Here is a 25862-nt window from a genome sequence, read left to right as displayed (position 1 = left end):
GGCCACCACTTGCAAAGGCTTTCCTGAGCTTGGCTCCACCAGAAGCCAGCTGCCATCTGCACAGGCCACGAAAGCTCGGGCCGGGTTCGGTCCTTGCCCAGAGAGGGAGGGAGGTTTGGGGCATCCAGTTCAGAGCAACCCTCTGGCATTGCTCCCCGCATAGATTTAGAGCAGCTTGTGAACCGGAAGCGTATAGAAAACGAGAGGCGCTGGGAATTGAGAAGGCAAAGGGGGTGTGCGGGTCTCTCTCTGTTTGTGGGTGGGCGTGCTCCAGACTGCAGGCTCTGGAAACATCTGGAGGCTCTGGTATGTCTAGTGGAGGAACTGGAAGGGGCAATAATGCTAAGGGAGAGCTTCTCAGCCTGGGGGTTGCCAACAGACTTTTGGGGGAGCTTCTCCCCACCCTCCCTTTCCCATGGCTAGATGGGAGGGAGACTCCAAAACTTCTGTTACAACCTGGGAGAAGGGCGTGGAAAAGGCAAAGACTCTCTGCTCTACAGGGTCAGGCAGAAGAGTAATCCTCTGTAGAGGAGGTTTCCCCATTATCTGCCGTCTGGATCTCCACACTGTCCCCGACAAGGGAGTCACAATCCAGGACCCCTCGTCTGTTACAAGAGATTCCCCCCAAGCCCCACGGTTCACTCACTCGGGCAGCCAGCTGAGCCCACGCCGAGGGCCACGGTTGTATTGTCTGGACAACATCCATATATGGTCTGGCTGCAGTGCAGAACCTGGAGTGGCGGGGAAGGCGTTCCAGTGACTACGGAGAGAGGGAGGGACACAGTCACACCTTGGGCAGACAGGGAACTGCAGCTGTAACCGGGCTACAGCAGGGCAATATAACAAATGCATGGGATCCGGGCAGATGTGTCTGTCCATGTCCTCCCTGCACAAACACCCTTGGTCTCTGCCCTGCATTAGGGCAGGGACACTGATTCCAGGCCCTCCCCAGTGCAAGAAGTAGCATGCAAACAGATGCACAAAACGGCTCAGCTGCTGCATTGGTACCAACAAACTAATGCTGGCCCTGCCAGCAACGCAGGCTGATCCAGCCGTGGTCCCAGACGCAAGGCGGAGGAGCCCCCTATGCTGCGGGGAAGGGAGCAGCTGAAGGCTGATGCAGCCCCTGCTAGCCCAGGGTCTGAATCCCCGCATTGGTCGGCGTGACAGAGTGCTAGGAGCCCAGAGCTGACCCAGTACTCTGGTCACTGCGGTACTAGCCAGTCCCGCCCTGGAGTATCTTTAATTGAGGGGGATGGGTGATTAGGCAAGAGGCTGAGGAGCTAATGAGAACAATCCCATCAGCTGCGAACAGTTCAAGGATAGGAAGGAAGTGCAAGGGGGGAGGCTGGCAGGGGCCAGGGGATGCAGAATCCCAGGAGGGTGAGATCTTGCCTTCTCCCTCCCTGGAGAGCAGGCTAAGGGGGAAGTTTACTACTGATTGCATGTGGCTGCATGAGGCTGTACTGGCGACCTGGCAGAGGGGACCCAATAAATAACACACGGTGTTTATCAACTCAGAAGTCTCCGGCCTGTTTGTGGTGACCCAAAGGGCGGAGGAGAAGGGACCCTGTTGCCGTCCCAGACAAAAGGCAGAGGAGCATGGGATGCCGTGGGGCAGGAGCTGGCTAAAGGCCAATACCTGTGCTTGCTCGGGTCCGAACCTCAGTGGGGACTCACCACGGCAGGCTCCTTGGCTGGTGACGTAGAGGTCCTGGCGTTTCTCGCAGCGTGTCTTCTTGAGCTCACACTCGTTGGCATAGGTCGCACCATCAGAGCCGCACACCTGCTCGGAGGATGGGTGTGAGGGAGGAAGAGAGATCACTGTCTGCAGCCTCCAGTGTGCAGAGAGCTGCCTCCCCCTCTCAGCAATGGAGAGCCCCCCGGGGTGCCCCATCCCCAGGCCAGTGCTGGGCAGGGAAGCTGGAATTCTGAATCCGGCACTAACCAACTCTGCCTGGGTGGAATAACGGCTACTAAAGGAGACGGGCCGGGTGCCAGCCCGCAGCACCCAGGATGCAGCATGGGTCCCTCAGCCCTGGCAATGGGAAAGGCATCTAGTCACACCTCTGACCAGTGCAAGGGCTGGCTGTGCTGGAGAGGCCCCCCTGAGACTAGGGGGTGAGGGAAGGAGGCACAGACCAGTAGGGATACAACAAGAACTGAGTGGGACTTCCTCCCAAACTCAAATGGGCTCTGTGAGTCTGGGACAACTTGGGGGAACTTCTCCCCCCGACCTGCCCGCTAGGATTTCCACAGCCCCACCCAGCTGTGGCCGGGGTTAGAAGAGCGGCAATACCCCGAGCCAGGCTGGGCTTGCGAGACCTCCAGCCTGAGGGGCTGCAGAGACCTCAGCAAAGCGCCCCTCACTAGGCTGAGCTCTCTTCCAGAGCGAGGGGCGGGCAGGCAGGGGGAATTACCGGGTTGCGTGGCACAGCCAGGCAGGTGAAGTCACACACACAGCGGTCGTCCTCCACGTCCTCGTCCCACGAGCCCCCGTATTGCCGGCAGCGGTCCTGTTCGCACTCGTTATCATCCCCAGAGCCTGAGCCCCCCGAGCCACACTCTGCACAGGAAAGGAGGGGACCCTGAGCCAGGGGACCCTGGAGGCTGACTGCTCCTAGGCCACACCTGGCCCTCCGAGAGCAGCAGGACCCTCCTCCCACAGGACAGAGCATCCAGCCCCGCAGGAGGATGGAATACAGCCAGGTGGCCAGTAACAAGGGGACATCTCTTTGCAAGGTTCCTTGAAGACGGGCTCAGGGCTTCACCTGTACTGGCTTGGCGAGCAAAAGCTAGAGCTCACATCTAACTCGGATGGCTACCTGGGATCAGACACAGAGGAGCCCCACGCACGGTATGAATAGCAGCCAGCTGGCTTCACAACGGTTTAACTCCCTCTTCTCTAACCCAGCTTCTCCCCCCACGCTGCAGCAGGCAAATGGATTCCTTCTGCTCGGATAAGCACAGAGAACTGCGTGGTTTTGGTTTTCAGTTGGAAGTCCAGCCAGGCAGATTACCGGCTTGGCAGAGAGACACTTAATGCGCTGCATGTCAACCCAGCTCCTCAACCAACCACGAGACGCTCAGCTCTCTGGCAGCAAGAGAGAGATGTTGATTTCAAAGGCTTTAAAAAAAAAAAACAACCTGCCCCCTTTTTATGGAGCGATCAAAGGATGGGAGCTGACGTTACACAGAGAATTATTTAAGCTCTTCTCTCGGAAGGACAGCAACCTGAAATTCCCTGGGGAGGACTGTGATCAAACGCCATGTTATGTCTTCCACTCTCCCTAGCCCTGCCACAGCACTCCAGCCCTATCGGGCTAAACTACATGAGCAATGAGCTAGACGGTCTTAGCTGACAGAGTTAACACATTGAAGGGACAAGGTGGATGCTGTTCCCCTACTGGCCTTCAGCCAGCACTGCTCCAAAGTCTTCCCACTCTGGAGGTCTGGGTTCATCGACTTCGGGCCACCAGTGAAATGAGTTGGGAGGCCTCAACCTGACCCTGATGAGTGGCTGGGCCCAGAGCAGAGCACTGCAGGTGACGACTGAGGTGCACCGGCAGAGCTCCAGGAGGGGCAGGCCTAGTGTCCCAGAGGTTGCTGGGGATCAGTATGGCGGAGCTGTGGGGGAGCTGCAGGACTGGCCTGGCAGGGCAGGACGGAGGCGCACAGGCAGAGCGGCGTGTGGACTGGAGTAGCAGCTGATGCTGCAGGTGAGGATTGAGGAGAAGAAGCAGGGAAGCTGGGCACATTCAGCTTTGCTGTAGCCAGCATTATCCGCCCCTGCCTTTCAGTGGCGCTAGCCCCACTCCTCACCTCCACAGAGGAGTCAGGAAAGAGCAGCCCAGGGACACACTGCTCTGAGCAGCCTAGACACTGCTGACCACTCCCTGCCTCCAGGCGAGTTTTGGTGAAGCTTGCCCAGTCCAGCTCAGGGAGAAGCACTGGAGTATGGACTCCCACTGTGGGCCTGTCCCCACGCCTACTGTAGTCAGTGAAAAGACCCCTCCCCGCCCTTGACCTCAGAGGGGTTTGGATCAGGCCCTTAAAATCCAGTCCGGGTCTGTCACCCTCTGTCTGGTGGCCTGTGTCGAGCGGGCTGCTGGTTTCAAACCCATTGGCATCAATTGTCCCCAGACTCGAGAGAAGCACTGGGGGGTCGCATGAGCCGAGGACACTGAGCTCCCCTCTCCCACTTAACGGGGATCCCCCAGGCTGGGACGGGCAGGCCAAGACGTGCAGGAGGCTGTCTCGGGCTAAACAGAGGCTGTTGCTGTCCAGGACTGTTGACCCGGCAGCTTTCACTCACTGACCCTAACCGCTGAAGGCAGGCATCTCCCCCACGCCCTGCCCCAGTGCTGCTCAGAGGGGGCCTGCAGCCGGGATCCCCCTGAAACCTGGCTGAGCAGGGGCTCAGCAAAGAGACACTTTTCCCCAGGTGCCCAGTGCTGAGTTAATGGCAACCAAGGGCCTGACCCCAACAGAGTCCCGGGGCAGCGGCGAGGCAGCTGGGTGCCGTTCCTCAGGAACCGCTCCGTCTCCTCATGCCTCTCTCAAGCCTGGGCCCTTTGAAGTGTGAAATTAAAGCCGTGATAAATCTCCTCGCCCAGGCCCATTAGGTGGTGTCAACTTTCATTACCGCTAGCCACAAAGACGAAGGCGGTGGGTGCCAGGTGCTATTTTCGACACAGCGCCAGCCACCGAAACGAGCTCCGGCAAGCTGCTCTCCCCTCCCATGAGGGCAGGAGAGGAGCCTCCCGACTCCCATCGCGGAGCTATTCGCCTGCCAGGATACAGAGAGCAGAGCAGCCAACTTCCACGCATGGGAGGATTACGAGGAGACTCGGTGAAGCCTTTAAACTACACCTGCCGTACAACAGCCCAGAGCGCCAGCAGGGGAGGAGGAAGAAGCCCTGCCAAAGAGACCGCTCTGTCGGCGACCCCAGGGGGGTTACACCTGGGCAGGCCACAGGCGGCTCCAAGCAGCAGATGGAGTAGCTTGTTGTTGTACCTAGGCCCAGCAGGGCACGTGTGGGGGGATGAGAGAGATAGAGAAGGCATCCACGTTCCAGTCACAAACCATGAGCTCTGGACGTTTGCCTTTGGACCACGCAATATAAACTCCATGTGTGAGGAAGTCCAAGCCCCCACTCCCCATCCACCCCCCCATTCCTCACACCCTCCTGCCCCCCCAGAACCAGAGGGAACGGAGCTTCCTACCCTCCTCACAAGGTCCCATCCTGGAAACCTCAATGGCCTTCTTCTGCTGGCAGGAAGCCACCTGCAGCTCGCACGGGCTGTCGTAGGTGACGCCGTCACTGCCGCACACCTGGGAGAAGGGCTGCCTCTCGCAGCGCGGGCACACGCACTGCCCACCCACGCACCTGCTCCCGAAGGCGCAGACAGCGCTGCCGCACGACTCTGGGGGGGGGAGCGAGGGGAGAACGGGGAGGGAGAGAGAAGCGGCGTGAGATCCAGCAGAAAGCCTCCCCTTTCCATCGTCAGCCCGGGCAGCGTCAGAGGGCCTGGCTGCTGATTGCTTCTTCGCTGGCTTAACCCATCCCTGAACAGGCTCAGGACAGAAGAAACTGGCGGGGTGGGGGAGGGGTTCCCACAGCAGAGTCCTAAGCACCCACAACTCCCGAAAGTCAGCAAGTGCTGCAGGTAGCCAGCCCCTGCAGACACTAGGCCAGCAGCGCATTCTGGTTATGAGCACCTAATGACTCTCTCTCGGCACCCGCCGTCCCATACCCACAGCAGGCCGGAGCCCAGCCTTGCAGTGCCCGACGCTGACGGGCCATCCCAGGCAGCCCTTCCATCTCACTCAGGTTTCCACTCTGAAACGTATCCGTTAGCTCCTGGCCCCCGCGCAGCTGGGAAACGTCAGCCCCAGCTGTAGAGAGAGGCATTATTTGGTCCAGTGTATCATTTGTTCTAATGTAGCATTTCCTCTGCACTTTTAGTTCATTTGGAAATTAGCACAGTCTGTTTGGGCTTCGGCAAAGTGTGCGGGGCTGGGGGAGGGGGGCGCGCAGAAGATCAGATAGGAACTAACCCCTGAGGGGGGAGGAAAAAAGAAACCAAAAAAGGGGCACGCTGATCAAACAGGCACTTGGTACAGCTGTGTTTAAAGGCAGCTGTAGGTTCTAGCACGGCTTCCCTGTTCAGCCCCGACGGAGAGCGCTCTGCAGCTCTACGGCGCCTTCCCTGCCAAGGTTCCAGTTAGTATTTCAATAAGGTTGATTAAGCCTCGTGACACCCGTGAGGGGAGGTATTATCCTTGTTTCGTGGCAGGGAAAACTGAGGCACACCGGGATTGTGGCTGAGCTTTTCAAAGCCGGCTAAGAGATTTGGATGCCCCCTTCCCATTAAGATGGATGGGAAGCATGAATCCATTCATTATTCGAATTTGTATGACCATAACCCCTAGAAGCCCTCGTTATGGACCACGACAGCCGAGGTGGCTTCGAAAGGCTAAACTTTAGAGTCTTGCCCTAGATCTCACAGGGAACGAGTCAGTGGCAGAGCTGGCGATGATCCCGTTAGAACTGGGCTATGACAAGATGCTCTAGGCTGCTTAGAGCCTTGGCGTCTTCAAAGTCCATCCACCCTGCAGGGTGACACCCACTGAAGAATTTTCAGCTCCTGTTCGAAAATAGGGGGAAAAAACCCTACGGCTGAGATTTCCACGCCGACCAAGGGATTGAGACAAGTAACTCTCATTCATGGTAATGTGTCTAAATCCCTAATCAGCTTTGAAAATCTCAACCAAAGGATTTCAAGTCTGTTTGAGGATGGCTCTCATGAACGAAATAAAGAAACCTCTGTCCAAACTGGGCAGGGAAACGCTGCTAGAACCAACTGGGCTAGACTGACTTCTCTCCTTTGAGTGCTCTATGCCAGCCGAGGACCTGAGCAGGCAAAGATGACTGTGGCTAGCTTGGTTCTAGCTCCAGCATTCAGACAGCCTGGGTGTAACAAATCAAGGAAATTCTTGTGATGAAAACCATTCCATCCGCCAGCCTATTGCCTGGTATCTGTCTGCTGCCCCGGGGCCTGCGGACATGATTGCCAACAGTGGCTAGTGATCTTGGATGCCTCCATTTCTGGGTGCTCAAGCTGACTTACCTTAAAGGGGTCTGGTTTTTAGAAAGTGCCTAACATCTGCCTTCTGAAAATTGGGTCTCTTGAAGATGTCTCAAGTTGGCCCCCCCAAAATGGAGGAACCCGAAATCATTGGTCACTGGTGAAAATTAAGTTATTTTCTTCCTTGGATCAAAACCTTTTTCGATTTTATTCCTTTCCCCAGGGGAGGGTGGAACTGAAGTAACACGAAGGGTTAAGAAAGGAATGTGGAGGCAGGAGGGAAGGACAGGTGCCCCCGCAAACTCACTGCAGTCTCCTTGCGCGGCCACTTGGATGTTGGTCTGCTGCGTGCATGCCCGGACGTGGAGCTCGCACTCACTGCCGTAGGTGTTCCCGTCCGTGCCGCAGACCGGCTGGGAGGAGGAGACGCATTCTGTTGGGCACACGCACCTGCCCGTCTCCGCCTCGCAGATGGCCCCAAACTGACACTTGCTGCAACGGTCTGCAGGAATCAAAATAGAAAGGGAAAAGAAACCCAGAGAGAAAGTCAAGTCACTAAGCACTGGCACAGAGACCAAGGCCCCTGCAGAATAACCCAGGGGCTCATTATCCCAAAGGCATGCCGTGTCAGCACTCCAGGCAAGGAGGGGTCAACAGCGCTGTACTCCTTCACTGCCATGTGAAATGGCGAGAGGACAGCTAGATTAGCCTGGAGAGAGGGTCATAGCTTAAGGACATAGTGGCTTTGTCTGTGCGGAGCACTGCCCGACAATCGCCCTCCATTGCTCGAGCATGGCTACAGCACAGAGCCTGCTCCTTGTTACCATCACAGCATCTAGAACTGCTCCGACAGCCTGATCCCAAACCCCCTGAGGCTAACGGGAAAAGCCCCATTGACTCCAATGGGCACTGGATCGGGCCCAGAGATTGGAACTGAAATCAGACCCAGGCAAAGCGCCACCTTGGCTTCAGGTCTCGTTGCACCCTCAGAAACGCTCAGTGTCGCAAATGGAGGGCGGAGACATTGTGCTGGAGGGAGAGGAGAAAAAAAAAAGGCCCCAGTCCTCAGCTGGGATAAATGAGTGCAGCTCCCCTACTGTCCCACGCATAGGACTTCATAAGAAGTATTGTATATCCCTATAGCAATTTTCAACTCAAAGCACTTTACAAGCTAGCAAGACCCACAGAGAAACGCAGCCACCTCTGGGGTGGAACACAGCAGCTTTTTAACAGTGCACAGCAACACTCTGGGTCAGATTCGGGCAGCAAGTCCAAGGGGAATTCAGGCAGAAGAGTAAAATTAACCCCAGGGTAGGAGGTGGCCATGGCAACAGGGTTAGACACTCGAAGCGTTGTGGGGGATCGTCAATGCCTGCGAGGGAACAGGCGAAGAAAAATAATGAAAAGATAAATGGGCGGATTCCCCAGCTGGTGTAAATCGGTGTTGCTCCATGGCAATTTACGCCAGTGGAGGATCTGGCCCATTGTTCCAAGTATTTCTCAATGTTCTGCGGGGACATCGTTAACCCTTTAACTGCCACAGCCAAAATCAACAGACCAGGTGTGTCTAGACCCTGCGCACTCACTGTACAGCCGAGCGCTGTGTCCATAGCACTCACCTGCTTCTGTGGGAGTGGAGGGTGGGGAAGGACCCATCGCCGCCGAGACACTCCAGAGACAGGAGCGTGATAGAGAGTCTCTCCCATGAGGCCAGCGTGCACATAACTGAGCAGCTCCACGGGCCAACACTGAACACGAGAGGGGCGCTGGAGGGGAGGGGGCTGAACGTCCCGAGAATCATGTGAGCACCAGAGATAGCTGCATGAGTAACCCCGTCAGCAGCATCCCTCAACGTCTGCCTCGGACCCCAAGCTCTGCCTCCGCTCTAGACTCCGGGGGCCACGGGGGGACTGAATGGGGGAGGCAGCTGCCTCTGAACCCAGTGTCAAGGTAACAGTCAAATGCCATCCAACCCCCCCACCCTGGCCCCCCAGACACTCACAGGGAGTGAGTATGTGGGGGGTTGGGGAGGAAGAGGAAGGAACGGGGTGGGCAGAGAAGGAAGGAGACGCACTCAGAGGCAGAGAGGCTTAGCCGTAAAACCCATCAGGGCCAGGGGTAATTGGGATGAAATGTTACCGGAGTTGTATGCCATTACAGCTCTAAACAGGGCTGGAGCGAGTGCAGGGCTGAGTGCAGTTACAAAGGCTGATAAATTAGTCCCAGTATCAGCAGCCACAGAGAGACAAGGGCTACAACCCAGGCAGCTTGCAAATCTCCTGGGGGCAATGTCTGTGGGGGCGGGGGGTGGCTGGGCAGGGCTGTAGAAATGAGGGGGAGGGGAGGTTTTATCTTAAGTTCTGGATCCCGGGTGCTTCTGGAGCCACTTACTCCCAGCGGAAGGTGGGGCCTGCGCTGCTCGGTGGGGCGTTCCCACCTTCCCAGCCCACTTCAATCCTGCGCCCTGCCGTTTGCAGAAGCTAACAAGGGGCCTGTCATTTAACCAAACCACTCGTCAGCCCCGCCCTCACCCCACACGCCCCCCCATTGAGAAAAGCTGGGCTGGTCTGCTCTCTAGAGCTTGATTGACACAGACGGGGCAAGCACTCTACCCCATGGGGCTGGGGGGACTGCGGGGGTTGAGCCCCATTTTCTGCGAATGTACAGATCAGAACCCCCTGAAATGGTGTGAAAAAGAGATCACCCCACAAAAGCCACCGCAGCCCACAGTGAGGCAAAGAACAGCCCGCAGCCAGTCTCGGCAGCCTTTCCCTGCAGCCGGGTCACCAGCTCTTGCTTTGAGCCTGAAGCCAGCGAGTCATGGCTGCCACTTGGTAGGCCTTGTCCCAACGCAGGTGCCACACATCCCTGGCCTCAGGCCGCAGCGTGGTGTGTTGCGGGCCCCAAGGATTATTTTGGGTTCCACTGAGTTCCTGCAGGACAGGCTCAGAGGGCCCGGACTCGACCCTGCAAATGCGGGGCCATCATGGAGGTACGGCAGCAGGAGACGACGGGGGCTGCACGTGGGGCAGCTGCTGGAGGCTGCAACGCAGGCTGGATTCACAGGATGAAAAGACTCTTGGTGAGTCAAGCTCTGGCTTCAGGCAGAGACCAGCCAACCTCGCAGGCTGCGGGATTCCCACCAGACACCCAGCGCTGGGGGCCGAGTCTTGGGGTCTGGGTACCATCAAACTCAAAGGAAAACCCAACAACAGGAGCCACTGACTCCCAGGGATGGAGCACCTCTAAAACATGGCTGCGGATCCCACGGTCCCAGCTCAGCCCCATCCGTAGCAACGCCAAGGAGAAGACGGCACGAAGCCCGGGCCATTGCCCCCACTGCTCTAGCAGCAGCTCTAAGTGTGGAGGAGAAGAGCAAAGTCTCAAGGCCAGGCCTGGGAATTCCATGGGAACAGGGAGTTGCTTTGCGGGATGGTGGCCCATGTGTCACAGAAGGCTCTAAACTCACGTCCAAGCGCAACGAACCCCTCTCAAGGCGCGGGCAGCACCATGACCTGCCGAGCCCCCTTCTCCTGGTTTATTAGGATGTCCCTGGGACTGGCTGTGTTTGTAATTCGCAGCAACACGTCATCTCCGTATACACTGTCTGCATGAGGCACGTCCCTCCCCAGCGCACGCAGTCCCGGCACTGCAGGTGAGCCCAGAGCCAGTCAGCACCTCCGCTCTCATGGCCCCTGCGCATTCAGTGACTCACTGGCTAACTTCCTCTTTCAGAGGAGCATCCCCTCTCTCCCTCCATTCAATTCACCAGGAATTTGGCTCGAGGAATATTTTTCTCATTTTACTTTCGTGCAGCAGCTGTTGCTTTGGATGTGTGGGGAGGAAAGATGCAAATAAAAGCCCAAACTCATGACTGGTTAGCATGAGCTATTGGCTGGGATGTTTCTATCTATAGCCTGTCATTTTCAGCCCACTGGTGGGTTTCAGAAGTGGGTAGAGAGGCAGTTGAAGGCAGGATCTATGGGCGTGCGGGAAATTTCTTCCTGAATCCCAGGAAGTCAGGGTCTGTTTATGCCCTAAAGCAGGGGTGTTTATATCCCTTTTACATGACAATCATCTCTCAGGTAACTGCAGATATTAATGCACCTATCGATGCCTAATCTGCTTCTGAAGCCTCTGGAACTCATTGTTATCCTGTAGCAGGGAGTTCCATGAGTGAACTGTGCACTGTGCAAACACATCCCTCTTTTCTAAGCATTATATTTCCTTTCATCATAGTAAGTGTCCCTCCTGCATAACGCAGAGCTACAGCATGATCCTACAATCAGAAACTAAAAAGTCAGCCTGAACTTTGGCTGTGGCACTCTGCATACCCGCTAGCCCCACCCCCACAGGTCACGGAGTATATAGCTGGGCTTTAGCTCACGATGACGCCTGGAGCATACAGACTGCAAGCAGGATGACCCTAGTGTGTCATAAACACAGTTGGCTAAATCCTGCCTAAGCAACCTCCCTGACTTCAGTAGGGTGGCAGGGTTGGAACAGGGAGCAGATCACGGCTGAGGGACATAGAGCGCTAGGATTAAGGGACAGCCATCCCTGGGCATTTGGTTTTTTCTTGAGGTGCATTCCAAAAGGTGCAGGAAAGGCCTTTATGAGCCCTTCTGCCACGTGGCTTTGTGGGATGCAGCAGGTGGAGGGAGTGACAGCGATCAATTATTCCTCCCAAGGCAGAGAAATGCCCTTTGATTGGATAAGGGGTGTAAGCAGGGGTGGAGGAGCAAGTGAGATGGATGGTTTCTCTCTAATGGGAACAGAGGGGATGTATTTAGTAATTAAATCTGGACACCCCCCATCCTACCTCCAAAAGAGACACAAAGGAGGAGCAAGCTGCTTAGATAGCTTCTCCCGCATCTCAACCCCAGCCACTCCTGGGCAGCTCTCCCACTGTTCAAACTCCTGCAGCAGCCAATTGTCCTGCATCAGACTGGTAAAGGAACCAGGGCGGGCTTTGCACAGGGAAGCCATTTACGTGTGTATTTCCCCTAAGTGCCCCCCCCCCATATTTCTATAGGAAGAAAGGGAAAACCACCACCCACATTGGTTCCTTTCCCCCAATCAACCCCTTCTGCCGAGACTTTGTTATTTTTAAGCCATTGGAAGGTGAAGGAATAACCTTCCCGAGCAGCCGGAAGCAGTGAACTGCGTCATTCTCTCTGCTTGCCGGGGGGGGGCTGCTGATTTCATTGTGGTCTGAGTGGGCAGTGGGTGATGTAAGCCGGTGCTTGCCTGGCAAGGAGAACAGGGAATGGCAAGCCACAGAGAGATACACGCAGACACATGCCCCAAACCAGAGAGATGCTTGTGGGGTGAGAAATGGATCATTTCCGCACAAAGCACGCCGCAGAGGCAGTGCTGGGGGCTTATGCTGCACAGAGATTTCATTCAACCTGGATACAGTTTGATGCTCAAGGAACTGTAGCTGCTTTGATTAACAGCCACCTGCTCTGCAGCCAATTCCACATCTTTCCCACGCACCTCAGTGCAACACCTTTCAATTCAGTTCGACTCTCAAGCCACCCAAGAGGGGGAAACTGAGGCCCAGGGGAAGCAAAGCGGCAAAATCAGGAACAGAACCCAGGAGTCCTGACTCCTAATGCTTATTCTACCTGTAGGCAATGCTCCCATTGACTCACTCTTTCCAAGGGCAACCTCCCGTGTTCAGCCTATCCCCACCCAGCTCAGTCCACCACTAGCAGCCCCTCTGCACTTTCTACAGTAGGGAGGCACTATACCTGGACAGCAGGGAAAGCCTCAGTGCTTTTAGGAACAATCTGAACACTTTGCTTCATCCCCATGACGGGCAGGAGATTCCATCCCACGGGGACGAGAGTAACCTCTCTAATCAGGAATATAACTTGCTGAAAAAGTCTTGGACCAAAGGGAAGCAAGGTGTTCCTTAGGATCCAGAGTGGTTTAGTGGTGAGAGTGCTGGGCTGGGAGTCTGGACTCCTGGGTTCCATCCCCAGCTCTGCCAGTGACTCACTGCACGAACCTGGGCAAGTCACAGTCCTGTGCTCTGCCTCAGTTTCCCTTCTGTAAAACAAGGAGGCTCCTGCTACTTCGCTGTGGGGGTTGGGAAGCTAAGGGCACTCTGTGTCTGCAAAGCATGTTGCAAGCTCCAGGTGCAGGGGGTTAGAGAAATGCCCAGGAGTCTCTCTTCACTGGACCCCTTTGTTCCTATAGGCTACTGTGGTGCCATCCCATGGGGTCAGCAGTCACGTCACCTAACACCTCACCCCACGCCAGCTAGAGCTACAGACTCCAACAGCAACCAGCGTGGTGGGGCTGCAGTCTATCCGCAGGCCTGTTTGGAAGGGGCAGCCACCGGGCCCCTCCCTTTGCCACCATGGCCGGCGAAAAGGGCAGATTCTGGTGGGATGCTATTCAGGTCCTGTGGCCCGGTGGAGCGGAAAGTCCCATTGTCTGCCGGAATGATGTGGGATGAGAAGGGGCTGCCCTGCAGCAGATCAAGGACTTGGGGGTGGAGGAGACACGCTGGGGCTGGGTGGAAAAGTCTGCCTGACATGGGTGGGGAGCATATGGGGGGAAGGGGGTACTTGCTCTGTGTCTCCATAACCCGCCCCTGCCAGCTAGTTCTGAGCCCTCCTGGCTTCGTGGTTCTCCTTCCACAGAGCCCCACCCCACTCACCGCAAGGCCCTTTGTGCTTCACTTTGATCTCCTTCCGGAGGACGCAGGCCATGGCGTCCAGCTCGCAGGGGTTGCCGTAGGTGCGGTTGTCGCTGCCGCAGACGGGGTCGTAGCGGCTAAGGCACACCTGCTGGCACTCGCACACCGCCTCCTGGTTCTTCACCACGCAGGTGGCCCCGAAGGTGCACGCCACGCTCAGGCACGGGCTGGGCATGCCCAGGTCTGCGTGGGGGCAGGAGAGAGAAAGCAACACATCAGCCACTCCCCCTGCTGCGGCATCTCCCCATCCGGCAGGGAGCAGGCGGGCAAAGAACAACGCCCGGGTGCCGGCCCCCGCCAGGACTGCGCTGCCCCTGGGCGGAGGAAGTTATGATGGTGTCACAAACACACAGTGCCCCTGCCACCCCCCTTGAGATCACATGCCACCCTGGCGCCTGTCCCATAGAGCAGCAGAAGATCCTCCTCCCAGGACAGGGCCCTGGTCGACCTCAACTCTCCCTCTGTTATCGCCACTGTGCAGATCACAACAGGACAGGGGGATGGGGATCCCAGAGGCTGAGAGGGACCATAACAGTCTGAAAGTCAGGGCGGAGCAAAATCCATCCTGCTAAAAGCCTTATACCTTCAAGTGAAACCCATCCCTCGCACCAGCGCACACACACACACAGAGCCCATCCCTCGCACCAGCACGCGCACACACACCCCAACTCTTACACCAGTACACACACACAGAGCCCATCCCTCGCACCAGCACACACTCACACTCCCCAACCCTTGCACCAGCACACACACACACACACAGCCCATCCTCCACACCAACACACACAGATATACCCACTATCCCTCACTCCAAAACACACACGCAGACACACACACCCTCTCCCTCACACCAACACACACACACACACACACACACACACACACACCCCCTCCCTCACACAAACATACACACACACAGAGCCCATCCCTCGCACCAACACCATCCCCCCAGTGACTGCACGTAGAGAGATCTAGCTTGCGATGGCTCAGATACCTGCACTGGGCTCTGATACACTGTGCTCCATCCTCTTCCCATCTACTTCTTATTCTCACCCGCTTCCTTTCATTAGGACAGGGATGTGGTGGGAACCGGGCAGAGAGGATCACCCTCACTCCTCCCTGTACAGGTCGTTGCAGAGCTGCACTAGCCCAGGTTAAAATGCCAGAAACACGTGCAGCAGGGGGCCTGGGGCGGGCCAAACTGACTCACCCTAGTGGGCACCGAGGCTTCCCTGGAGCATTGTTAGCCAATGCAGAGCGTGAAGGGCATCCCTCCAGACTCTGCCCAACGAGCAGGGCAGGAGGAGAGGCCAGTACATCTCTCGCCAGCCTGAGGGATCTCCAGGCAGCTGCGTGTCGTGCTGCGAGTGGGGATGGGGTGCCGAGCCCATTCAGACGCAGAGCGCACCGAGCCCGACTATTCTTTCACCTGTGCCGTCCCTGCACCAGGGTAACTCTCTGGCTCCGGTGGAGTGACTCCTGGTTTGCAGCAGTGGCAGGGGCAAATCGGGCCCAGCATCCCTGTTCCACTGTAGACAGCACGGTCGCCTGCCCCCGGGACTTTTCTATTTAGATTTTTGTCAAGGGAAGGTCTGCGATGCAGAAATCCACAATCGTAACCCCATGGGCAGGCAGTGGGACAAACAGCAGGCTGCATTTCCTTCACCGCCCAGAAGCTGGCGCTCTGGTTTAGGCTGCTTACAGGCCAGGCCAGGCAGCTCAAGGCAGGACTGTGTTAAGTGCTGGGGGAGAGCCGGCTGTCCAGCCAAGGGGGCGCACCAAGATACTCAAACCACCGCCCTGGGCAGCGAGGGGAGGGGAAAGAGAAGAAAGAAACTGGGTGTGAAACCCTGAAAAGGAGATGCGGCGACAAGCCAGCGGGGAAACGCAAGGCAGCAAAAGCCAGCTGGATGCAACAGGTCACGCACCGAGACAGAGCCAACCAAAGCGAACACGCCGCGAGAACAGCCCAGCCACAAACCAGCGCAGGGTGTGAAAGGCAAACTCTGCATGGAGAGCTGGGACAGGTTCCACCTGGAGACAGCCTGCCGGGCCCCCCGCTTTCTGACTGACGGGAAATTGAACCCTGGGGCGCCTCTGTACAAAGCCGGGGGGGGGGGGGGTACATGGGTCAGAGTGACAGGACCAGGTGTGTGCCGTTCAGTGCATGGGCCCCTGCTGCTGCCTGCGTCCCACCAGCACCATGGAGAGATCCTGCCTCTCAAGAAGCCAAGCTTGCCCCAGGCAGATGCTCCTGGCTCCAGCAGTGGAGAAGGAGCAGGAATGGAGGAGTCCCTGACACGGGACCCGACGAGAGAGGGTCCCCACGTCTGGGGTGTCGCTCGGTTCCAGGCCTGCAAGGGAGACGACTGCCAAGTCGGGATTGGGATCGAAGGGCTGGGGCGCAGGAGAGTCAGCCGAGGCTCATCTCTGTCTCTTTAATACTCACTCGCCCCCCAATCCATCCCCCACCCCCAATTCTTCCTGCAGCCAGACGGTTTCCGAGCTTCCCCCACGCGGCGCCGGCACCTCTCTGCGGGCCTGCTGACATCTCTGGCTTTGCTTTCTCGTTTTTAAAGACACGCTTCCCATAACTGCGCCCCAGAGTCGCGCAGAGGCAGCGGGCGGAGACGGGGGAACAGCCTCTGCCCAACACAATCAGGCTGAACGGGGAGCGGCTGGATGGGAGGATCCCAGGCCTGGAGCAGAGAGACACAGCTGCTCTGACATTTCTCACCCCTCTAGCGATTCAGAGCTGCAAACGAGGTTCCCCTGGCAGTTTGATCCTCAGGCTGGCAGCGTTTCCCTCCCGCCCCCGGGCCCCCACTGAAGTCTGTAGGTGTTTTGCCATTGGTTTCAATGGGAGCAGAAGATGACACTTCCATAGCCCCTTCCATCCAAGGACCTCAGAGTGTTCTATCAATAGGTAATTATGACTCCCCCACCCCCGCAACCTCCACCACCACTTGAGAATCCATATCTCCAGTTTACAGGTTGGGCCATATCTCAAGGGACCATGTTGTCAATCACGGGACTCTGCACTTTGCAGAAACCTGGCCACCCACTGTGGTGCCCAGAGGGGAGCTGAGCTCTTTTGAAAATCTGTCAAGGAGTAAATGGCTCCTGGGAGACCTGCCTCCGAGTCCGCTGCTCTGACCGACTGCACTCCCTGCCTGTCTTTGCAGCATCCAAGGAGTTTCGACGCAACCCCCTGCCAGCAGGCTGGGCTGCCATCTACCGAGGTGCTATGACAGTGTGCTGCCAGGGAGAAACCCACGACAGGAGAAGGCTCCTTCACCAGATTGAAGGAGGATCTAAAAATCGGCACGTTGCAACGTGCGTCGGGAGGTGGGCAGGGAGTTTTCATATTCAGGCCGACACCATGCAGCACGCTCACTCCTTTCCACACCCTGAGCTGACCCAGACAAGCCTGGCGCGTACACACACGCACACACAAACACGCGCTAAGGAGGGGGATGGGGGAAGCACGGCAATCTCGAGCAGCCAGGAGTCCGCGACCATGCCTGAGCAACAGAAAAATCAACCAGGAGCCGCCCGAATTGACTCATCAGCCGGAAAGAGGCACCCAGGTGGCCTGAGAAGGGGAACAGGGTTCTCAGCTCACACGGATGGTCAGGCAAAACAGCAGCTGCCCACAACAGAGCCTGCAGTTGTGTGGCCACCCCCCAACCCACGTCCATTTCAGAGAAGGAGATGCAAACTGGAGCAAGCATTAAAAATACCCCATTACACTGCAAGGCACTTTCATTCCAGGCAGGAAGTGGGTGGATTGGCAAAAAAATGTGGGAATCTTTCCATCCCAAGGGCTTTTAACTAAGGCCAGGGAAGAGGATAGTGAAGGGGAGAGGAGAGAGAGATCGACATCTTAGGGAATGCCGTTGGCTAAGGAGAAGGGTAGAAAGCAGACCTCTGAGCAGAGACATCCCGGTTGGGAGCGGTAGGGTACTGTGCAGACGCACGTCCTTTCTCCAAACAGGCAATGCTGTAAAACACAAGACAAAGAGAGAAAGAAAGAGAAAGAGAGAAAGAAAGAAAAGGAGGAGGAGGAAAACAGACAGACACAACTACAGAGACCTTCCCTCTGCCCCCATCACACCCTGCCTCTCCCAAATTCCTAACCCCCTCATCCCATCTCCCCTCACCTAGAGGCGGCTTTCAGCTCCTACCACCCTTGTTTGAAAGCAGAAAGGAACTTAAAAAAATAACCCGTGACGGGCAGATTGGGCTATTTTGCCCGGCTTTGTTTCCTTCCCTGACTGCTGGAGAAGAGCGAGCAGCAGGGCTGAGAGTTCATTAGGCAGGTATCTGTGAAAGATTAAAGCATCGTGTTGCCATGTTAATAGACTGCCTTTCATTTCCTTCCCCTCCATAGGCTCTAGTTACGCTAAATCTTCTTCACTAGACGCTGGCTATCAGCAGCAATCTTCCTCCAGAAGCTTGAGAGTTTGTAGGCAACCCCGAAGGGGCTTTGATGTGCACAGCAGGGCATACGGTTGGACTCACGCACCCTGAATCCCCCACTTTGGGCTGGTACCACCAGCTTCCACCTTGCTGTAAAAGGAGACCCCCCCCACCGGATTTCTGCAGGGAGGTTCCTATTCCCTGCCCGCACCTGGGCCCTCCCAGGTGAAGGGATGCTCTAGATCCCTGAAGTCTCCCCCTTGCTCCCTATAGTGGAGACAGGAGGGAACATCAGGGATTGTAATAGGGACATGCAGGTGGGTGGGGGCCCATGGAGGTATTTCCTTAGTGCCTCTTTCTTTGCAGAGCAGATCCAGCACAGACAGCGCGTAGCCAGCTTCCCCCACACTGCCCCTCAATGCGCCTCCACCCTGACTGGGCGGGACCCCATCTCTACGTCCCTGCAGTGACCCACGCTGTGGAGAAGAGGCAGGACTCGGGCAGAATGAATCTACAGATTCTGTATGGAGGCTGCTGGACACAGAGCCTGGATCTCTAGCTCCCTTCTGGAGCAGAACTGAGCATCACACGGACCTAAATCTCCATGTCTTGGCCTACGAAGCATCCAACTCTGCTTCAGCTCTCATGCTTAGTGTCACCTCACAATGTCTCCCTAAGCCCTGTCCTGCACTACAGCCTCCTTGGCCAGCCTGCCAGAAAGGAAAAGTTCATGTCGGTGAGCGTGCTTTTGTGCGGCGGATGGGTGCCTAGCCAAGACTGCACTGAGATCGCAACCTCATTCTATTCAGGTCACTTCTGGTCTGGTGCTGGGTTTGAACTGGTAACCTGGAGGCGGAAGTCTCCAGATCGCACAGGGCAGGCGGCAGCTGGGGGAAGGAGTGGGCTGACATGGGAGGAGAAGGCCTCTGGCATGACTGCACTGCATGGTGGTTTGCTAGGAGGCAGAACTGAGCTGTCACATGGACTGAGCAAGCATCAAACTCTGCTTCACCTCTCACCCGGGATTTTATTTACTTTCCATCCCACAAGCACATGCTCTTGAAAGGAACAGTGTGTGGGCCTGCTCTCCTGGCTGGCTGCACGGCCTGCAGGGAGAGGAGGAAAGGGAAAGCCATCAAATGAAGGAGAATCAAAACAGGAGGAGGAGAGAAGCTGCTCTGTATGGGATAGCTGCTCTGTATGGGATTCGAGACAAGAATTGCAGAATCTGCCAAACATTTGTTTCCAGGAGCCAGCAAGGAACAGACATGCCGAGATGCTGTGTTGCCAGATCCTGCTCTGATTGATGGTGGTGTAAATCTGGAGTGACTCCACTGAAGCTAGCAGAGCTGCTCCAGATTTACACCCTAACAGAGATATAGGGCTGGATTTTCAGAAGGGCTGAGATATTAGGGTTTGATTCGAAGCCCATTGGAATCAGTGGAAAGACTTCAGCTCTCTTCAATGGGCTTTGGAACCCAAGGAACAGAACTTGAGAAGCAGCCCAACAGGGGAAGGAAGGGATATAGCTTGAGGAACGAAAACAAAGTCTAGGGCTGCTGACTTTCACAATTTTATCACAAGTCTTGCCGTAGTTGCTGTTTTACCTAAAGCCCCAGCTCCTGGAGTCCTGTGAATACATGAGAATCTATAAGTTCACTCGGAAAAGAAAAGCAAGTTTCTAGCCTTCCTGGGTGCAAAGAAAAACTTGAAAAAGTGACTCCTAATGGTTCAACAACCAGAAATGCCCTCCAAGCGTAGTTAAAAAAATAATGCCATGATTCCATTATGCCAATCTGATGAGTGACAAATGTTTTTTAAGCTGGCAGGGTTGGTAATATTGAGACTCTGGCACCAGGAGGGCAAAGCCAGCCAAACAGTCCCGGGAAAGTACAGTTCATCTAAGACTCTTCTCAGAAGGTTTGACACGATACAAGAGCAGTTTGAAGATACAACCTGAGATCAGCAAGTCTTCCACTCGATGCCGGTCGGTGGGCTGCCTGTGGTTAGCCCATCCTGTTTCCTGGGCAACCGCTGAATTTCGTAACCGGTGGCTTCCACTGCCATAGAAACCTAGGCCCCCATCCTATCCCACAACCCAGATCTCTTAAAATAGCCTTCAGCAGAAGATCAAAAGATCCACCCCCCCACAGCTCCTGCCCAGAGATGAGACAAACACAGATGAGACCATCAGAGAGGAGCAGCACAGGGAAGAGTTCCTTACGGCGGGCACCTAGAACTGAGAAAGGCTGGAAAGCATGGCGAGGGCAATGAAAGGGACTTGGGAGACTGGCACTACCCCAGGAGGCAGGATGGGCAATGAGAGCTGCTTCCGAGTTAGGTGATACAGCGTGTGTGCCTGGCAGGGAGCAGATGGATGGGGGACATGGACCGAACACTCAAGATGCTTCGTCTTGTTACTATTGTTCAAAGCACTTTTTCCCCTCCGTTACAGGACACATCGGACGCAGACGACACCGGAGCAGAGAGGGAGAAAGAAACGGCAGCAACGGAGAGAGAGGAGAGAGACAGATGGTACTTGGGATCAGGCAAAAGGAAGAAGAGGAGGAGGGAATGGATCTTACCCGCCTGTAGGTCATGAAGGGGAAGAGGGGCCGCCTAGTGGCTACAGGGACATGGACACGACTTACCCCTGGCATCTGGACAGCACGGCTCCTCCTCTGCCCTGTTATGTGTGAAAGCCGGAAGGGGCGTGGGGCATTTTCCTGCTGGGGGCGGGTAGCAAAGGAGGCGGGGGAGATGCACAGGGACAAACGGCGGTCCCGCTTACCACAAGGGCCCTCATGCTTCACGGGGATGGCGGCTTTCTGCTGGCACTCCGCCTTCTGGCGCTCGCAGTCGTTGCTGTAGGTCCGGCTGTCCCTGGCGCAGACGGGCCGGTAGGCGCCGTCGCAGGTGATGCGGTCGCAGGAGCAGCGGGCGGTGCCGCGGCGGTTGAGGCACACGGCGTTGAATTTGCACTCGGCCTGGCACTTGTCTGGAACGGAAAGAGGGAGGCGCCACTTACACCCTGCGGCTGGGACGCAGGAGTCGGGCTCGTTGGCGTTGAGCTCCTAGCAGGCTCACAACTTGGGGGGGCAGCAATGGGAGGGGGCCTGGGGCCAAGGGGACTCTGGTGGGGAATAGGCTGAGGGGCGTTCAGGTCAATACTCCTGGGTACAGCCCAGCTCCCGCTAATGGACGGACGAGCAGATTCGGAAGCAATAGTCCCCTCCCCACCCTCCAGGATTATTGAGTCTTCTCTGCTGTCCGTAGTGCCAGGGTCACCAGAACACCGGATTCCCTACCCAGTCTGGGCCCACCTGGCCCCTGCCTCTAGTAGTGACCAACACCGGATTCTTCGCGTGGTCAATGGAGCCAGATGACAAAGGTGGAGCCAGGCTGAGAAGGGGCAGCTTCCCTGTCCAAGTCCAGCAGGTTTAGCTGGGGCAGGAGAGCGTCTCATTCCCCTCGGCAGCACCCGTTGGTGGGGCACCCCAGGGGGGGAAACAGGCACCCTGTAACCCGAGCTCCCTGCTGTCAGGTAAGTCGCTGAGAGGTACTTACCCTGAGGCTGGCAGTGCCCCGAACGCACCTTCTGGATCTCCAGCCCCCGGATGGCGCCCGACCGCCCCATGATGCACTCGTTGTCGTAGGTCACCCCGTCATCGCCACACACCGGCTCCCTCTTCGGAGGGCAGTTTTCAGGCCGGGAGAGCAGGTCTGCTCTGCGAGTGCGGGGGTTCACCCGGCACACCCGGTTCATGTCGTTGAGAGTGCTCCTGCAGGGGTCTGTGCACAGAACAGAGGGCAAAGGAGAGGGGAGCTCTCAGACCAGCACAGTCATCTCCAGGGGCAGTCCACGCCTAACAGGTCAGGCCATTCTAATCCTGGCCCCATCACATCCCAGTCCAGCTCTTCGCTGCACTGGTGCTCCCTTCTCTCTTGGTATCAACAAGGCTCTGTTGAAGTAAGACCCCGTCTCCAGATGGAGAGAGCCTGGGGATTCATGTTGACAAGAAAGCTTTGCTGACAAATTCAGGGGCTGAGGGTTCGGCCCAGACAGTCACTGTCACAATCACTCAGAGCCAGGAGTATGTGCAGAAGCAAGTGAGACTTGAGTAACACCAAGGTGAGCCAGGATGGTCTAACCCGCCCCCCTGACAGCCCTGCCAATGCATCTGAACCCTGGCCTGCAGCTCTCTCTTCTGCCCCACAAACAGCTAGGGTTGGCCACCCTCCAGGATTGTCCAGGAGTCTCCAGAAGTTAGATTATGTCTTGTGGTGGAACCTCCAGGAACACGTCCAACCGAAAGTAGCAACTCTGGTGGTGCCCCTTGATCCCCACCTGGCTGTAGAGCCTGTTGACATCCCAGCCCTACCCACTGGTGGGATGACCACGAAGACCCAGCCAGATGACCACTAAGACAAGGCTGAGATCAAACGTATTTCAACTGTGAGAGGAGCTTTGGGAGCTCAAGGCTCAACCTCCCAACACCTTTCCCCCACACACCACGGGTGGGGAGAGCTGCCCCTCTCGGGGAGAAGTCTTCTATCCTTTTAGCCAAGGCAGACAGGACTCCTTCTAGAGCCAGGCTAATATGGTTCCCTAATATGCCCACGGGTCTTCTCCTGGGCAACACACACCATAGAACCACACTGGAAGGGACCTGGAGAGCACGTGCATCCAGCCTCCCAGCAGAGGCAGGCTTGACCATCCCTGGCGGCGTCTGTCTGACTTGCTCCTGAGGTGCTCTGAGCTGCTAGGGGCACTCGCTCCCCGGGGGCCTGCTCAGTTTTACAACCTTCCCATCTGCTCCCTGCCCTGGGTAGCTGGGTTGGGAAATCCAGGCCTTTGAGGGAAGATCCCCGAGGACAGGACAGGCTACGCGCTGCCTTCCCCCCTGACATAATCCAGGCTTATCCGGATCACCTTCGCCACCGATCCGTGCTCACGTTAGCATAGTAAATACACGTGCAAAATGGGCACCATCTATATGCTAATCCCTTCTCAAGTCCTGGGCTTTTTAGTCCCCCCACCTCCTTTTTGTTTTTTTGCCAAGTGGAAATACCTGGACAGCACAGAGGCATTTTCAGCCGTAATTGTAGACACAGGATTGAATTTTTCTCCCCTTTTAATCTGAACATACTGAAATCCCTGCATGCCCTACAATCCCCCCGAGGCTCTGGCATGCCAAGGGGCGAAACCCAGTAGTAACACATTCCCCTGCCTTCTGGGAGAACCCCCACGCCCTTCCCCAATGCTGGCCCAATACAGAGCTGCAGCTCAGCTCTTTGCTTGGTCCATTTTAGTCAGCACAGAGATTAAGTGGGTTCCAGGGTATTTGGTCCCCTCCAGCCTGTTCCCCACCAGCCCCCAATGCAGGATGGCCCCCCACAGTGATGGTTCTCAGACCACGCTTCAAAGACCACAGAGCACTGACTGGGGATCTGTAAGGAGCTGGATAGTCCCATGATGCTGGCTTCTCCTTCTGCTTTCTTTCCAGATCCTAACTCCCCTGTTTCCTCTAGGGCTGGATCCAAACCTCATCTGGGTCAGTGGAAGGACTCGACGGGATTTGGATGGGAGCCCTAGTGTTACTTTTCCAGGTAAGCAATCGCAGTAGCTGCCGCTGGCATGCAAGGGGGTTGTGCAAAGGAAGGGAGGTGGGGTTCCCAGGATGGTGACTAGGGGTACGTCTACATAGCAAAATAAAGACCCACCCGGGTTGACTGACATGGGCTAGTGCTGCAGGGCTACAAATAGCAGCGTCGACATTCGGGCTTGGGCTGCAATCCAGGGTCTGAACCTGGTGGGGGTGGGGAGGGCCTCGGAGCCTGAACGTCTACACTGATCATTTCAGCCCCGCCGTGCGAGCGCCACAAGCCCAAGTCAGCTGAGCCGAGCTCGGAGACTCGCTGCCGAGGGGTGTTCTAGCTGCATGGCCCGCAGGCAGGGAAACAAGACTCCTCTGTTCAGGTGTGGCCCCCGTGATGAAAAGGTTTGCAAATACCCTGCCTTCCCCTCTCCGAAATTGCCTCCTGCTGCCCTTGGACACTGGTTTCACTGCTCAGCGGCTTTCACCGTGAGGAACCAGTTCCCGGCACTCAGCCTGAATGCTTACTTTGCTCAACTGCATCGTGTTACTTCTCACCCACCCTAAAGTCCCCTGGGGGTTTACACACCTCGAAGCACCTGCAGACAGGTCTGCTCCTTTAGGGCTCAATCCTGCCAGGGGCTGAGTGCCAGGGAACTGGTTGGGGCTGAAGTCAATCATGACCTTGCGGCACTGGCTCCTAGTTTTTCTCTTTCCTCCTACGCCAGCCCCTCCAGCCCTTTAATCGCTCTTGTTCCTCTTCTCTGAATTCCCTTCCATTTCGCCAGCTCCTCCTAATGCTCAGCTGTCCAGAGCCAAACACAGCTTCCAGGTGCCGTCTGGAGAGTGCTCCCTGGCCCCTTGTAGCCTCCTGCCCCTGCTTGGGGTGATTTTGTGACATCACGGCAACTTGGTGGACTGCAGAAATGAACAGCTCTCCCGGCATCTAGCCTCCCCACACCACAGACGGGGTATCTGGCACGTGTCCCTACCAACTTGGTGCTTTTCCTAATGAATATGGTCACTTTTAATCGCAAAGCTGCACAGAGGTAATTAAACGCGACAGAAGCCATCCTGGGCAGTGACAGGGCAAGACGTACTCCCCGGGGATCGGTGTCACTCTGGGTGACTGATGGGTTCCTTTCATGAGGGGAAGTGGCCTGTTTCTTCAAGGCCTGTCACCTAGGCTGCTGGAGATGCGGTTTGGCAGGAAAGGCCTGCAGCCAATTCAGGGCAGGGGGGAGACGGGGGGTCAGAGGCTGCAGCCACTTTCCGGATCATTCGCAATAGGCCTGTGTGCCCAGCCACGAGGGACTGAAGCTCTGTATGAGCCGCTGTGAAGCCTGACTCCTTCCCAAGCCAGATGGACCGGGCATGAGAAGGGGAGAAAGAGGAGCTCTTCCGGTATAAACCACTGTCCCAGCTCTTGTACTGGGGAGCCCCCAACCCCTGCTCTGGGGAAACCACTGCTGTGGCTCTGGTCCTCAGGTGCTCCTAGGGAAGCCACAGTCTCAGCTGGAGGCTGGGCTTCTCCCTGTCCCAGCTCACAAACTAGAGAGCGGTTTCCTCCTGCCCAGACCCCACTTCCCCATCAGTCAGGTACCCCCTCCTCCCAGCCCCGGTGCCAGGCTGCCCCCCCGGCAAGCCCTTGGAAAGGAACTGAAGGCCCAGTAGAAACTCAAAGAGGCAGTAACTTCAGATGGCAGGGTGTGGCTGAACAGACTGGATGCTGGGCGCGATTGTTTTGCCCGGGGCTTTTCCTGTTCCCTGCTGCTTAGACCACTCTCTGAAGCCCCAAAAGAGAGGAATCGCCCCACTGTGCTTTGGCCTGTACCATGCGGTGGCCCGATTCCCTCCCCCAGCATTTCCAAGGGGGTCAGGCCTGAACACCGAAGCATTTCCTGCTGATTCCCGACACCAGTAAAACCGAAGGCGGCTCAGGCCACCAGACGCAGCTGTGTCAGCCCACTGCCACCCTGCGGCTCTAGGCATCCTCACAGCCCCCTCCCGGTGCTTTAATTCCCATCGTTAGAGCCCAG

General features: G+C 56.6%; 1 protein-coding gene across 9 annotated transcripts in view; it reads right to left on the bottom strand.

Annotated features, from left to right (window-relative positions):
- Positions 1-25862, bottom strand: part of AGRN (agrin) — a 221863-nt gene that overhangs the window by 42323 nt on the left and 153678 nt on the right. For all 9 annotated transcript variants that reach the window (XM_074975398.1, XM_074975399.1, XM_074975401.1 and 6 more), the window contains 8 exons: positions 21794-22018; positions 21018-21224; positions 13766-13987; positions 7400-7594; positions 5227-5427; positions 2421-2566; positions 1681-1786; positions 647-760 (listed from right to left, as the gene is read on the bottom strand). In XM_074975398.1, coding sequence (XP_074831499.1) covers positions 647-760; positions 1681-1786; positions 2421-2566; positions 5227-5427; positions 7400-7594; positions 13766-13987; positions 21018-21224; positions 21794-22018 — 1416 coding nt within the window. The remainder of the gene's footprint in view (positions 1-646; positions 761-1680; positions 1787-2420; positions 2567-5226; positions 5428-7399; positions 7595-13765; positions 13988-21017; positions 21225-21793; positions 22019-25862) is intronic.

This window comes from Natator depressus, chromosome 18 (assembly GCF_965152275.1).
Source record: "Natator depressus isolate rNatDep1 chromosome 18, rNatDep2.hap1, whole genome shotgun sequence".
In the NCBI taxonomy this organism is placed as follows: Eukaryota; Metazoa; Chordata; order Testudines; family Cheloniidae; genus Natator; species Natator depressus.
The sequence above is the reverse complement of the archived record's forward strand: the minus strand, read 5'-3'. Positions and strand labels throughout refer to the sequence as shown.